We start from the raw sequence: 16,295 nt of genomic DNA on the forward strand, positions 1-16,295 counted from the left end.
CTTGACATGCTCGCCGGCGCAAAGGATTGGGCGGATTAGGGAAAGGGGAGCGTCGGGGAGCGGAGTGAAGTGAGCCAGGTTTGCTTCGGAGGAGGATTTTGTAGAGTCGAGATGGGCCAGCGGTGGGCCGAGCTGACGTGACGAACGCCCCGGGCCGCCTCATATTCGCCCTATATTTAGGCTGGATATGAGGGGTGCTGGTCAGCCCGAATATTTGTCCGTGGTTTGAGAGCTTCGGTTGGGTCAATTTTTTATGACCGGACGGTCTGCCGGTTTGAGAGGTTCGGCTCTTATATCCCGTGCACTTCCACGAAATTACGACATCCTCCCATCGGAGAAAACGAACCAGCCCCTGTGTAAATGTGAACGGACACGGGTGAGAAGGTGAGCCAGAAGTTTCGGGGAAGCAACGCCAGCTGGTCGTCTCCTCCTGCCGTTTTAGACCAATGACCAATCCTCGGCGGTCCTCGGCCTCGCCCGCGGAGCGCAGCCGCGTTGAAAAAGCGAGTAAAACCCGACCCCCCGCCCGAAGTGCGCGCACAGCGCAGCGGCATCTCACATCACTCCTCCCCCACCCCACCACCACCACCACCGCCACCGCTCCAGCTCAACCTCGTCGCTTCCGGAACAACCAAGGCAAGCAATCCAATAGAAAAACATCGGCGGCTCGGCTGGCGGAGGGAGGCGACCACCACCACATAGACCAGCCCGCGCCGCCGCCCCGCCAAGCAGAGCCAGCAGGCCAAGCGCGCCTTCCTCCGAGGCCAAGCGCCGGCGCGCCGCGGGGAGGCGGCCAGCCATGTCGGTGTCGTGCGGGCTGGAGTGCGTGCTGTGCGTGGGGTGCGTGCGCTGGATGTGGAAGCGCCTCACCTACATCGGCGCCTACGACAGCGAGACCTGGCCGCCCGCCTCGCCCGACGACTTCGAGCCCGTCCCGCGCATCTGCCAGATCATCATGGCCGTCTCCGACGACCTCGACAACCCCAAGCTCATGCCGGCCACCCGCGGCTACACCCAGATCGACGGCGCCGGCGTCCACAAGCGCACCACCTACGACGAGGTCGGCACCGCCTGCCCGCCCTACATCGTCTACGTCGACCGCCGCCGCAACGAGGTCGTCCTCGCCGTCCGCGGCCTCAACCTCGTCCGCAACGCCGACTACAAGGTCCCGCTTCGCATCCCCGATTCCACCAGCCTCATCATATCCGCAGGACTGGAATGTGAACCCGTCCGATTCCTCCGTTGGTTGCAGGTCCTGATGGACAACAAGCTCGGGATGCAGATGTTCGACGGCGGCTACGTGCACCACGGGCTTCTCAAGGCGGCCCAGTTCATACTGGAGAGGGAGACGGAGACGCTGCGGGAGCTGCTGCGCCAGCAGGGGCCCGACTGCAAGCTCATCTTCGCGGGCCACTCGCTCGGCTCCGGCATCGCCGCGCTCATGACGGTGCTGGTGGTCAACAACCGCAAGGCGTTCGGCAATATACCCAGGAGCCACATACGGTGCTACGCGCTCGCGCCCGCCCGGTGCATGTCGCTCAATCTCGCCGTCAAGTACGCCGACGTGATCTACTCTATCGTGCTGCAGGTACCAGCTGCCCCGTGGCCAACCATTACCTACCTGTTCAATTTTGCTGCCTCCGAATATTTTGACTATTGGAAATTTTTGGCCCGGACAATTGGAAATTGGAATTGTTGGGGTGAGAGGAGGGGGAACGATTTGGTCAAATGTGCTTTGCTTGTGGAGTGATTGGAATGTCTGTGAAAGCTGAACTAGTTTGATTGTGCCGAACGTTAGGAATTAGGCTGCGGGAATTGTGCTGTGAAGAAAGGTACTCCCGCTGATAGGATAAGATTATACTCCAACAGAGTATTCTTTCCTGCTGCTGTTCTTCAAAAAGCTAGCTGACAGTTTTCAGCAGAATATCCTTTAACTGCCATTCTTCAGAAAGGCAACTCATATGAGGTTAACTGATATCAGCTTATGACTGATATGGAAATCAACTAAGTTAACTGTTTGCCATGTTGTTGGGTGAATTCAACTCATTCTACATTATTTTTTGAGAAATCAATTAATTCACCATGATAATTTGTAATTGGTACAAACTGTATGCCTGGAAATGGAAATTTGGATCGTATGCCTGACCACATAATGTAGTATTTGTGGTGCTTGAACTTGTTCCACTGCTATATGTTGAAATTGATTTATTTGATGTGGTACTATTTCCTTTGTGAAATTCGCTGATTCCGAACAGGTGAATAGCTCGTGAACTTAACCGAATTCTAGTTTGTTGTGTGTTTTTCATTCTGTTCCGGATTGTATCCAGCAGACCTTGTATGACTTTATTGCTTAATCAATAAAATGCTGACTTTCAAAAACCGATCCTTTCTAGTTGTTGTAACCTTAGAAGTTACCATCTGTGGCACTAATTACATAGTAAAATCATCGGATGCTCATTTTATCACTATACGGTGTCTTTTGCCAGGATGATTTTTTGCCAAGAACACCAACACCATTGGAATATATTTTCGGCTCTATATTCTGGTAAGTCCCCTGTTCTCTTTCTCCATGTAGTTCAACTTTCCGCCAGTAAAAAAGGATAGAATAATGGAATTTTTCATTTATGCTTTGGACAGCTTGCCCTGCTTGTTATTCCTGTTTTGCTTGAGAGATACATTTAAACAAGACAAGAAGAAGTTTAAAGATCCAAGAAGATTGTATGCTCCTGGTCGGATGTATCATATCGTCGAGAGGAAATTTTGCAGGTAATTGATGCGCTTGGATAGTCGCTGCTAGTTATTAGTTAAGTCATGTTGGTATGCTGTAAACGATGAACCTGTTATTGATTAAGTTTCAGGCTGTGTGCTGGTTTGCTCATCATTAAGCCTTTTTATACTATAGAGAAAGGATTCAGTCATCATGGTTTTTGGAAAAGTATGCAACAAAGCTTCAGCACTTTGTTCTTCCAGAGCAAGGAAGTTCTAGCCGTTAATAGTTTCGCCCACTGCTGTTTTATTGCACACATTTTCAAAATGATGAAAAAAATATATAAATCGGTGTATGCTTTTACAGTGATTGTTTAGACTAAGCAAAGCAAGATTTCCTCAGATTCATTTTGTGTAGCTTTCCTGGTCAGTTAAATGAATTTAATAAACTACTCCCTCCGTCAGAGTGGCAGTTGTGATACATTGTCGAACGCTAAGAGTGGCAAAAGTGAAATGAAAATTTATCGTTTTTGCCATGGAATGGCATTTGTGATGTATTGTCAAAAGCCAAGAGTGGCAAAAGTGATATGTCAAATTCTAGAGTGGCATAAGCAAAATTGGCAAAAGCTAGAGTGGCAAAAACAAAGTTTTCCCCTTGAAAAGATACCATTTGTGTGCAAAGTCATGTGGTATTCCATCCTATAGGATTCATGTCAATCCTACATTTAAAAAAAAAAGTGTTTTGAGGTATCCTGCAAATCAAAGAGATGATCCAGTTACAGTCTGTAATATTTGCATGACCGATAAATTTCTTTGTGAGCGAAAACAAAATTTGTTTCTGTACTCTTTACATATGAAGATTATGAAAGAGATTTCTAAGAACTTTCCCACTTGGAGAATATGATAACGTAACCATTACTAATTACATTACTAATTTGTAGCTGCGCAAGATACCCACCTGAGGTGAGAACTGCTATTCCAGTGGAAGGGCGGTTTGAGCATATTGTGTTATCGTGCAGTACCACTGCTGATCATGGCATTATTTGGATTGAGCGAGAATCCGCCTTGGCTTTAGAGGTACGTGCACTTGTCACAGCTTGTGAACCATGAGCTTCAGAGTGATGGCATAATTATTTGGTTTCTAAATGCAGTCTTGCATGTCAATGTGATATTATGCAATATGTATTATGCTTGGGCCTATTTAGTGATATTATGGATTACATGCGTGGGTATGCATCCTAAAATGTTAAAAGCCCCCCGCCCCCCTGACCGCCGTCCTCACATTGGGCTTTTGTCTTAGCTTAAGCACAAAAGGGTTAATCTAAGTGCCATGTTTTTGGGCTAACATGCACTTTATGCCAGTATAACTTCATTTAAATTTCCAATGTTTGGACTAAGGGTTGAGCTGTTGCACTTTTAGGCTTCATTGTTTGCTAGGAGATCAACTAATAATTTTTCCATACATAAAACAACGGCCGGGCACCAAGTAATTTTCCTTGCTTCTCCAAGTGACGGTACACAAATAAATACTGATTTATGGATTTCTGAGGCCTTCTGCACTTAAGTTTGGAATTGTTAACTTGTAGTTGGGTGTACATGTTTGAGAGCCTTCCACATTTAGGTTTTGAATGGGTAACTGGAAGTTAACTGTACATGTTCAGAGCCTTCTAAATTTAGGGTGTGTTTTGGTGGTGCCCAGGCCAATCCCTCCAAAATTTTGGCTAGCAAAGGTTTTGGCTGCCCATGTTTTGGTCAACTATGTCAGCAGATTGCATTGGAAGTGGCCAAAGGGGCATGGGAGTTGCCAAAAACCATCCAAATAAAGGCCAAATATTTGTACATACCAGAAAGTTGGTAGGGTATGGATACAAACCAAACCAACCTTATCCTTTTCCTTCCTATTTTTCTTATACTTCCTCCGTCCCAAAATTCTTGTCTTAAATTTGTCTAGATACAGATGTACCTAATACTAAAACGTGACTTGATACATCCGTATTTAGACAAATCTAAGACAAGAATTTTGGAACGGAGGGAGTATTACTTTTTCTTCTGCACACTTGGTTTGAGTGAGAGATAAATTAAATTCAAGTTAGCGTCATGTGTTCTGTAGGACATAGTGTACTTCTTCTGTGGAATAGAATGGAACAATCGACCAAACTGTTTAGACATACATGGTAAACAAGCTCTTTATATGCAACATTGTTGATGCATATTGGCGTGCCAAATCACTTAACCGTTATTCCTTGTTGGTACTTATAGCTTGTTTCCATTGGCTGAAACTATAAAGGGACTAACATAGTAATACGATTTGTTGGAACTTACAGTCGTTAGTTGGCGCATTGATTTCTTCCGTTCCAGAGTCGATATTTATTTCTTTATTTATGATTATAGCTACGTCTTTGTGCAGCTAATGAAGGAAAAGGAGAAGGCAACAACTCCGCCTGCTGAACAAAAGATGGAGAGATTGCAAAGTTTCAAGGAAGAACACAAGAATGCGCTCCACAGGGCGAAAACCTTGGATGTTCCTCACGCGATAGACATCTCTAAAGAGGAAACCCATGAGGGCGCTTGCCCTGCGTCATCTTCCGACACTCACAGCGAGACGACTTCATCAGAACCGAAATCTGCAGGAAGGACCAGTTGGGATGAGCTGGTTGACAAGCTTTTCACCAGGGATGACGATGGGAAGCTTATTGTGAACAGGGACATGGTGACGAGGGACGTTGCCATCGAGTAGTGGCTGGTCCCATGGCTACTCATTCTTTTCGCCAGCCTTATTATCCAAGAGTGTATAGTGGTAAATCATGTTTTTACCCTCGCGGAATTTTCTTTTTTTGGCGACTTAAGAGAAAAGCGGTCCCAAATGCCCTAGCGCTTGTGCATATGTAGATTCCATCTGCGTATTCTTTAGTCTGAAATGTCATGTACGTTGGTTAATGCTGCAAGTATTGTATATCGTCTCTGGGTTAAGAGTTGGATTTCATTAGATTTGTGTGCGTTGCCTTTGGGCCTTGGCGATCCACTCCGGCTATTCATTTGTCGATTAAAGATGTTCTCTTGTAGAGAACATGGGATGATGCCTACAGAGAGAGCATGTTGGACTTTAAGATTGTGGAATCGTGCTACCGTTAGGATTCAAAATCCTGTCACTCGCTTCTCGCTTGGCCTCAACCTCATGTCCTGGACCTTGCACAGATCTTGTCCTGGGTCTGTATATGTTTCAACTGGTTCGTGAAAGCAACACGGTTCAGACTTCAGACATGGGCATGCATCAGTTGCTGCCCTGAGGTCTGTATATGTTTCAACTGGCAAGCTGCAAAATAAGGATTCTTTGACCAGAAATATTTTGATGATTCAGTGAACTTTTTAAATACATTGCATCTCCCAGAAGGATCAGGCTTTAGTTGATAATAGAAGACATTCAGCAATCAAAATAGACAGTTTTTTTTTTTTGCCACAACTTGAATTTGCTCTGGAACTTGTGACCTTGAAATAGTTCTGCAGATTATCACGAGCAGTGAAACAGTTTTGATTTACAAACATAGTTACTACTGTACTATACTTATCTGCGGTTGCCCAGATCATAACTGCATCACGCTTGCTTATCTGAGCCTAATACAAAAGGATAAGAGCAGTTTTAACATGGTCCATCACAGGAAACAGAGCAGAAGAAGTAGAGCAAACGCAAGGTTCAGAAAATCCATCAGAGGGGCAAGAAGAACAACAGTTTTCGCTAGCATGAACAAGTGGAGCAAATTGCTCAGAGGTACATGTGTGGCGATCGTGCAATGATGAACTAATATATCAGCCAGCGAGTATCCTCATATACACTTTGAAAACAATTTCAACATCGGACTTAATGGACACTTGCAGACGAGAAGAAGTTGTTGTGTCCTCCAAGCGGTCCAGCGTGAAGATTGTCCCTCTTCTCCTTCTCGAGCGCCTCTTCGGCATTCCACGCTGCTTCAAATGGATCGGAGAAACACGGCCGCGGTTTGAACAAGTGGTCCTGTCCCTGAAGCGATGGAGCGTCAAGATCAGACGCGGCATTGTACCTCTTCTGCTTGTCAGCATCATGGAAGGAAGGGTCGTGCATGGCCCGATCCTCTGATATCCACATTGAGTAAGGTTCATCCGACTGCAGCATGTCGTCCAGCATGCCTTGGTCCAAGGTATCCAGGTACAAAGGTTCCTGTTGGCCCATCTCCACGCCAGTGTTGGCTCCAGTGACCGGCTCAGCTTCAATTGGGTCGTCTTCCATCATTCTCATTAGTTCTTCAATATCAAAACCATCAGCCTCCCCATCCAGCAAATTGGAAACAGGCTCCAATGGCTCAAAGACATCCTCTTCAGATGTGCTCCTTGCAATGCTTGAGCCAGCCTCAGGAACAATCATCTGTTGTTGGCTGTAATGCTTGACAGACTCCAGCACATCTGACTGGGAGGAAATCTCAGGAGCTTGAGCTTGTCGCTGCATATTATCTGAGGAAGAAGCAACGCCGGAGTGGCTGGATGTTGTAGTGGACTCGCATGATGCTGAAGCACCTTCGATTGCCGCTGGTACAGCCACAGCAGGTACTTGTGCATCCTGAACAGTGAAGTTGGTACAAGCCAGCGGGCCATACATTGCTCTGGCTGCCTCACCATGCGTCCAGAACGACGGTGTGGCAGGTGCCGGGACGGGGACTGCTCCTCGCATCCTCTTGTTGGGGCGCGGCGGATGAGGATCGGCGGCGGCAGCCGGCGCTGGCCTCTTCTGTGCGTGCGTGCTCGCAGTCACAGGCTCTCGTTGCGGTTCTTGAAGCTTGTACGCGGCCGATTCTTGGCGGGCCGCGTCAGGAGGATGCTGAGCCAAGTGGATCTTGCAGAACACCTTCACCCCGTCAGAGACGACGGCCTCTGGCAGCAAGCATTTGTACTCCTCCATGACCCAGCCGGTGGACTTGCCCTTCTTCCTGAACGACAGGTTCTTCCTCTCGCCGACCTCGACTCCCGCGTGTCTGACGGTCGTGGTAGCATTGACGGTCCAGGTGCCGCCGGCGGCGGTGCGCACGCTCTGGGTTTTGCTTCCGTTCTTGCTCTTGCGCGTGGTGAGGAAGAAGCGGTCGCCGCTGCTGGCGGCCTGCGGCACGGGCGCAATCTTGGCGGCGAGATCCTTGGGCTCGCAGCTGTAGATGTCGACGTGGTGGATGAATTTCTCGGCGCCATGCAGCTGGCCGGCGATGAGGCGTGGCAGGTAGTAAGTCACGGCCTCCACATCCGTAGGATTCAGACGGTAGTGCTGGAAGACGTCGAGCCCTTCCATCCTGCCCGGCGGCTGCCCGATCTGCTGCTTGTAGCTAGGAGTTGATGCCGATCGAGGGCGGGCGATTGGGATCTGGATAGAAAGGTGGTGTGTGGAGGCGAGGATGTAGTGATATTTGTAGACGATGGACTTGCAGGCGACGGAGGACGCGTCAAATTTCCAAATAGAGACACGGACGGTTTCCTTTTTCCGAATCCGATTCGGTCCCCAATTCACTGTCAATTTTCTGAAACTTGCCGCTCCCGTTGCTTTAGTTTTCCCGTCCCGTGCTCCCAGGCTTTGAGCTTAGGCCGATATCTTCTTGCCTCATCATGTCTGCAAAAATCAGCACCATCAGCTAATTCTAATTAAAATTCAGTTGATTCAACCAATACACGACATCAATTTTGCGCAAGCCATTCCCATTTCCGGCAGGGTGAGCTATGGTACCGAGCATGGCGTGGGCCAGGGCCGTGAATACGGCGCGGCACAGCTTGAAGAGCCGCTGGATGGCCTCCGCCCTGCCGCCGCCGTCGCGGTCTTCAAGGACGGCACGGCCACCGCCCGCCTCCTCTTAGCCGGCGGCACGGCCGCCCTCGCCCCCGCATCCACTGTCCCCGCTGAGATCCACCATCCTCGCCCCCATCGCAGGCAACTCCAGGACCCGGCACTGTCGGCATCCGGGATGGGGGCGGCACCACCGCGGAAGTGCGGCGGGGCGGCTCCTCCCTCACGTTGACCGCCTGCTCGAGGACGCGGCCAAGGTCTGGTCCGAATCAATCCCGAGCTCGTGCTAAAGCAGCCTGGTTTAGCGGCGGGGAGAAGTGGCTGGCGACAGGAAAGATGAAGGGGCGGCGACGTATGGAAAAAGTTTAAAATAAACCTTGAACTCACAGACGAAAGCTAAATTGAATCCTGAACTTTTAAATCTTGAAATCAGCACACCAAACTCTTCGATCTCGATCTATTTTGAACCTTAAGAGCGTTTCACTGGTATTCGCTTACGTGGCAAATCAAATCGGGCCGGCCCATTAAAGCAGCCACTCGCGCGCTCGCTGTACTCTCGTCTTTATTGATTATTTCTGTTTCTTTGTACACATCTGTAATTTTTCACAGTACACAAAGTACATTTTTAAGACGCACATACATTTTTTGGTAAACTTCCAACATTTTTCAAATACATTATGAAAAAAGTTCTAAATACATGTTTTCAATTTTTTTAAAGTGTTGGCTGTTTTCAACATTTTTTAAAAAGTGTTCGCTTTTCAAATTGATTCTGTTCTCAAAACGTTATTCATTTTTTTAAATTATTCAGCATTTTTCTCACACATTTGTTCCAGTTTCAAAAGTTGCTCCCATTTTTTAAAAATTCAAAAAGTGTTTGGACTTTAAAAATCTGTCCAGATTTCAAAACGTGTTCATTTTTTGTTCAAAAAATATGAACAATTTTGAAATACCGATTGTACTTTTTTAACGCAAATAATTCAAGAAATTCCATTTTGTTAATTTGAGACCGCAACATTTTGCCAAATACATGCATTACATTTTCTTAATGACAATAAATATTTTATAAAATTATAAAAACATATTCATACATTGTTTATTAAAAAAAGGCTTGAAAATCTGTTCTGATGTTTAAAAAAAATATGTTTCAAACAGTCTTCACTTTTCTCAAAATTGTTTTGTCTTTTTAAAAGACTTCGTTTTTTAAAACATTATTCAGAATTTTCAAAAGGTGTTCGCACTTAAAAAAGGATATTGGAAAAATTGTTCTGCACGTTTTCAATATTTGTGTGCCCCTAAAAAAATGAGTCAAATCTCGGTGCTGCTCTATGTGGTTTAATCTTTCGGGGCTCACATCATAGCAGCAACGGCTAATGATTTTAGTGGCTAGTGGGAGGAAGTCAGCAGCGGTAGGTCGCAAGGTTTGAGTCCTTTTCCTCAGTTTTTGTATTTTTACTTTGGGTGTTTTACGAAATAAAACAAAAGCCGCCTAGAAGTTGTTCGTTTATTAAAAAGTATTCAGAATTTTCAAACAGTAGTCGCGCTTTAATTATTTCAGAGATTTCACAAATTGATTAGTTTTCCATATTTGCTTGCCCTTAATTTTTTTAATCTTGACTTTCCGGTGTGCGCTAAAATAATCGGGCGTCTCATTAAAGCACTAACAACTATTTGTTCTATTGGCTTGCTCGAGGAGATCAACAACATTAGGTCGCAGGTTCGATTCTGGATTCTTTATTTTCTTTGTATTTTTATTATGTCGCACCTTATGAAAAAGAAAAAATAAACTCACTTCCCATGTGGTTGACTGGCCCAGTCGCATCCGGAATCAGCAGTTGTCTATTTTTCTGTATTTTTACGTCACATATTATGAAAAAAGGCTAAAAAAAGAATGAAAAAGAAAAAAAACACGTTTGGCGCTTGTTGGGCTGGCACGGTCACGTCTGTAGTCAATAGTACCGGGATTCAGCCAATCCCTGTTTAGGAAGGCTCTCAAGGTTTAAATTAGACCGGGATCAGAGAGTTTAGTGTGCTGATTTCAGGGATTGGGAGTTCAGGGTTCAGTTTAGCTTTCATCTATAAGTTCAAGGTTTATTTTGAATTTTTTCCGTGACGTATTGACAGAGACTGAAATACAAGAGACCGTGATTTGTTTTTGCATGAACAAACTTCAAACTTTTCCTTACATCTTTTTTGGAAAAGGAGGATGACCCCCCGGTCTCTGCATCTGGGCGATGCATGCAACCATAATTTTTTCTTAGATGAAAGAGAATATATTGTTTTCATCTTGGGAGCTCTCAGGAGCCAGGCGACTGGAACCCTAGCCGCCGCCAGTAGAGGCTAATCTTCCGGCGGCCCCTCTCCGGTAACGGCCTCATCGGTAGTGAGGGGGTCGCCGGATCCTGCGCATGCAGACAAGATAGTTTTAGGTTTTAGGGTCCTAGTAGTAGCTTAAGTTTTGGGTCGTTTGACATCTTGGCTTCGGCGGCGGCGCTGAATAAAGAAGGTTCAATTTCTCCCTCGACAAGACGATCAACTCTATGGTCAGTGATGGATTTGGTAACTAGCTTATCCAAGCGGGGATGTCGTGGCGGCGACCGCATCCTTGTGTCCACGGGCTCCGCCATTGCGACAGTGTCTGCTCTAGCGTCGGCACGGAGCTTGAGAGGTAGTCGAGGATGGATGTAGATTGTAGCTGACAGATATGGTTTCTTCCTACGATGTCTTAATCATGCAGGGGTGCCAAATCTGGAGTTCGATAGTGTGTCTGGGGTGTTGCCCTGTGTGATTCGTTCAACGACAATCCCTTGGTGAGCCACCTTGGAGATCCACAAAGCTGCATATCAGCGATGGAGCTGCGTCGAGCTCGTGTGAGGAGGTGATCCGTCAGTTTTTCCTTGATGGCTGCTTTGGTGATGCCAGAGGCAGGTGACAGGCGTTGGTGTCAAGCTCAGGAGATTCTTTGGTCTTAATCGTAATTTTATTTTTGCCTGGTGTTTGTTTGTGCGAAGGCTAGTGATCTGCCTTTAAAAAAAATCATGTCGGTGTCTACGTGGTTTGTACTATAATTTTATAATATAAATGAGACACGTATTATCATACAAAAAAATTGCGCTTCACAGGGTAAAGATATATATTTCTTTTCGGAAAAAACACGGGGTAAAGAAGTTATCCTTGATCTGACATAATTATGGATTGTCTTCCCATGTTCCTTGTTTCGTTTTTCTTCAGCACACCGTTTACACTGCAATGCTCTTGTAGAATGGGGAAAATGGGAGCCGGGGAGCTCTCCCTGTTGATTAAAAATAAAGGTCAGCTAGCTAACAATTTGTTGGCGTAAACTGATCTGTGCCCCAATCGTCTTTGTCCAGTACTGGTGGCTCACAGGAAGAGGCAAATCCACGCCCCAGTCGGCAATCGCCGCCCTGTCCTCGAGAGGACTAGCAAATACTGTACTACGTTTCAGTACTGCATCTGCCCACTGCGTCAAGTCCAGCACGAGGCCCCATCAATCAAGAACTGTCAAGCTCCACGGCACGGCAAATTTGACAAATTTGACCTATAAACGAAATCAAATCACAGAATGAACTGTCCGTGAAACTATTTCACGCGGCTGACCCGTGGCGTCTAGCTCTCAGGCGCTGCACTAGTAATTTTCTGATCACATGGGTGCGACGCTGGCCGTGTAGCGCCTATCTATGAGGCGTTGCACAGTATAGTGTGACGCCTTCGTGTCGGGCGTCACACAAAAAGTCAGCCGCGTGAAAGTTTCACGGATAGTTCATTCTGTGATTTGATTTCGTTTATAGGTCAAATTTGTCAAATTTGGGCACTAGTGGACGACGCGCCGACCCACATGGCAACATTACTCGTACATCATCGTATCATACTTCCTCCGTTCCTACAGGCCATATAAGGAGAAAAATGAGTGAACCTATACTTTAAAAAGCGTTTATATATATCCGAATGTAGTTTTTATAGTAGAATTTTTTAGAAAACTTATATTTAGGGACGGAGGGAGTACTATACGGGTGCATGCAATGCACGCGTGAAGGAGAGAACCCCACCATTGGACAACCCACCATTGGAAATTACTTCGTTTCGTCCTGCATCGTTGTTTTCCTCTCATCTGGTTCTAGCCGCCGTGAGGGGAGGCCGATCTTCCAACGTTGTTCTCCTGCAGCTTCCCTCCTCCGGCGATCTCGGTCGTTGGTGGTGAGGAGGGTCGCCGGATCCACGCGTGTGGATCTTTTTACTCCCTCGTAGTCTAGGTTTTTAGGTTGTTCATTGTCTTTGCTTCGGCGGCGACGATGACAATTCTGAATAAAGATTTTCGGATCCTTCCCTGATAAGGCCATCCGTCCTATGGTTGGGCATGGATTTGGAAACCAGTCTTTCAAGCAAAGATGACGTGGCGGCGGCGGGCTCCGCCATTGCGGATGCAGATTGAGGTCTGCACCGACGACATCTGAAAGACGGAGCATGTGCTGGGCTCGTGGTTCGTCGATGGCCAGTGGCGGACCCACCATTGGGCGAGCTGGGGCGGCCGCCCCGGGTCGACGGCAGCGCAGTATCGAACCCTACCTTCTATCTTTTCTCCGGCAGGCATCAGAACAAAAAAGCCATCGGCGGCGACGCTGTTTGTCTGTGACTGCATCGAAGTAGGAGTGGGTGATCGGTATAAACCGAAAAATCGGTTTCTACCGTTCGGTTATTTCTCAGTTTTGGTTTCCAAAAGTATAAACCGAAAAAGAAAACTTAAAACAGCTAACCGAAACTTCGGTTAACCGACAAATTCGGTACGGTCTCCGGTTTCTACCGAAGTCCATTGCCATCTGTGTGTTTCCTCACAAACGAGGGCAACACCCTTTAATATAGCTGAAGCTCTCGGCTCCTTTCCTTCACCCAAGCGAGGTGAAAACAGAGAGTAACTAATTAACGAGCGCTTCTTCCGGAGCCTCGCAACGATCAACGTCACTTGGGGTGCTCTTAGCCATTCGCCACGTGTCGCGCTCTGGTCGCTCCCTCCGGATTTTGTCTCTTTTTTTCGCACGCGTTTTCGGTTTTTTAACGGGTTTTTTCGACGTTTTGGTTTTCCATTGGTCTTCCTTAGCTTTTCGATCAAAAAATATTGAACAAAAATTTTTTTGCGCAAAAAAATGCGTTTTTTTCTTCCGCGAGAGGCACGGCTGTGCTTTCGCGAGAGTCACGGCCGTGCCTTTCGAAGACGAAAAAAACGTTTTTTGTTTTTTTTTCTTGCGCGAGAGTCACGATTTTGCTTCTGCAAGAGGCACGGTTGTGCTTTCGCGAGAGTCACGGCCGTGCCTCTCGGAAAAAAAACACATTTTCTGTTTTTTTGTTTCACGAGAGTCATGGTTTTGCTTCCGCGAGAGGCACGCTTGTGCTTTCGCGAGAGTCACGGCCGTGCCTCCTCGGAAACGAAAAAAAAGCGTTTTCTCTTTTTTTTTCCTTCCGCGAGAGTCACGGTTTTGCTTCCGCGAGGGGCACAGTTGGGATTTCGTGAGAGGCACATGTGTGCCTCTTTCGGAAAGGAAAAAAATCCATGCTTCCGGCTCGGTTTTTTCGTGAAAAAAAAGTTCGTCAAAACCTATCAACATGGGATCTAGTTTTGAAGATCTCGACGCGAGGAATCCAACGGTGAAAGCAGTTCGAGATTTGGACGCACGGTTTGAGAGATAAAACGTTTTGAATAAACGGATCTACGAAAAAAGTGAAAACTTCCAGGTTGCGACAAGTGGCGCGCTGCATGTGCGCCATTTGTCACAACCTGGGGAGTTGGAGTGATCTGTGCAACGAGTACTCCTCAATTAGTGATTTCGGTGAAAACATGTGACTCGGCTGGTTGCGCAGTCAGAGATGGGCTTATCATGCAGCCGTCTGGCCCATGGTCCAGTCCATGAAGTGCACTGCTGGTTCAGCAATTTTAAAAAAAAAATACTGGTTGCAAACGGGCTGTGCTATCTAGCTTAAGTCAAATCCAATACGTAGCAAGTAGGGAGAGCAACTAGTTAAGGAGCGCTCCTTCGGGAGCCTCGCAACGATCAGCGCCACTTGGCGTGCTCTCAGCCATTCGCCAGGTGTCGTGCTCTGGACGCTCCCTCCAGATTTTTTTTTTCGCACGCGTTTTCGGCTTTTAAACGGTTTTTTGGGTTTTTTCGACGTTTTGGTTTTCCCCCGGTCTTTTTTAACTTTTCGACGAAAAAATACTTCGATTTTCTTTTACACGAAAAAACGCGTTTTTTTTTCTTTCGCGAAAAGTCACGGTTTTTCTTCCGCGAGAGGCACGGTTGTGCTTTAGCGAGAGTCACGCCCGTGCCTTTCGGAAATGAAAAAAAACGCGTTTTTGTTTTTTTTCTTTCGCGAGAGTCACGGTTTTACTTCCGCGAGAGGCACGGTTGTGCTTTCGCGAGAGGCACGGTTGTGCTTTCGCGAGAGTCACGGCCGTGCCTCTCGGAAAGGGAAAAACAAAACGCGTTTTCTGTTTTTTTTTTCTTTCACGAGTCACGGTTTTGCTTCCGCGAGAGGCACGGTTGTGCTTTCGCAAGAGTCACGGCCGTACCTCTCGGAAAGGGAAAAAACACTCGTTTTCTGTTTTTTTCTTTCTTTCGCGAGAGTCACGGTTTTGTTTTCGCCAGAGGCACGGTTGTGCTCTCGCGAAAGTCACGGGCGTGCCTCTTTCGGAAAGGAAAAAAGCACGTTTTCTGTTTTTTTTCCTTCCACGAGAGTCACGGTTTTGCTTCTGCGAGAGGCACGGTTGTGATTTCGCGAGAGGAACGGGCGTGCCTCTTCGGAAAGGGAAAAAAACCGTGCTCCCGGTTTGGTTTTTTCGTCCATTTTTTTGTCCGGTCTTTTTCGTTAAAACCTATCAACATGGGATCTAGTTTTGAAGATCTCGACGCGAAGAATTCAATGGTGAAAACGGTTTGAGATTTGGACGAATGGTTTAAGAGATAAAACGTTTTGAATAAACGGATGTACGAAAAAAGTGAAATCTCCCAGGTTGCGACAAGTGGCGCGCTGCATGTGCGCCACTTGTCGTGACCTGGGAAGGTGGAGTGTTCTTTGCAACGAGTACTCCTTAATTAATGATTTCGGCAAGTAGGAGTCCTAGTAAATGCACCGGCCTAGTTAGCGTAGATATGTCAGAAGCGGATGGTTGGGCCCGTGAAAACGCGAAGCGTCATTGGTCCAGCAGGCAAGAGACCGGCGCCAGCTTCTGAGTATTGTCGCGAAGGTACAGTTCGGTTTTACTTCGGCTAACCGAGACAAAAACTGAACAAACCGAATTAAGTTCGGTTATTGAAAGTGAAAACTGAATTTCGCTGTATTAATAAAATAAACCGAAAATTCGGTTTTTCCAGTCTCGGTTTCGGTCCGGTGTTCGGTCCGTCGGTTTTTATGCCCACCCGATCGAAGTGTTGAGGGAGAAAGAGATTTGGGCTCGTCCGCTGGTGGACTGGGCTACGTTTTATAGTTACTACAGCCAGGCCCAAGTGCCCAATCGATCTGTACTGCAATCGATGAATGATAGAGAAGGAAATCTTTTTTATTCATTCGAAAACACTAACGCCCACACGTGTGGGCATTTGCATCTCGCACACACGCGTGGATCCGCGTCCGTTTGTGGGTGCATGAATCTTGGCATGATTGTGGTGCCACGTAGGACTGGGCTGGTGTGTGGGCATTCACCCGGTCGCCCACACGTCCATTTCATCACATGGAGGGGCCGATGTGTGGGCGTTTAGCAGTTCGCCCACACGCCAGTTTTCACTCACGCACA

At 46.9% G+C, this 16,295-nt stretch overlaps 2 protein-coding genes across 2 annotated transcripts; one reads left to right on the top strand and one right to left on the bottom strand.

Moving 5' to 3' along the window:
- Positions 1–535: 535 nt before the first annotated feature.
- LOC123164700 (uncharacterized) lies at positions 536–5,692 on the top strand. The gene is made up of 6 exons (XM_044582251.1): positions 536–1,165; positions 1,253–1,588; positions 2,487–2,545; positions 2,638–2,766; positions 3,648–3,783; positions 5,114–5,692. The coding sequence occupies exons 1-6, from the start codon at positions 800–802 to the stop codon at positions 5,441–5,443; spliced, it is 1,356 nt and encodes a 451-aa protein (XP_044438186.1). The 5' UTR covers positions 536–799; the 3' UTR covers positions 5,444–5,692.
- Positions 5,693–6,433: 741 nt separating this feature from the next.
- Positions 6,434–8,815, bottom strand: LOC123164699 (uncharacterized). The gene is made up of 2 exons (XM_044582250.1): positions 8,441–8,815; positions 6,434–8,326 (listed from the first exon to the last, which is right to left on the bottom strand). Exon 2 carries the CDS (start codon positions 8,009–8,011, stop codon positions 6,563–6,565), a length of 1,449 nt encoding a protein of 482 aa, XP_044438185.1. The 5' UTR covers positions 8,012–8,326; positions 8,441–8,815; the 3' UTR covers positions 6,434–6,562.
- Positions 8,816–16,295: the final 7,480 nt, after the last annotated feature.

Source organism: Triticum aestivum, chromosome 7D (genome assembly GCF_018294505.1).
Source record: "Triticum aestivum cultivar Chinese Spring chromosome 7D, IWGSC CS RefSeq v2.1, whole genome shotgun sequence".
Taxonomy (NCBI): Eukaryota; Viridiplantae; Streptophyta; class Magnoliopsida; order Poales; family Poaceae; genus Triticum; species Triticum aestivum.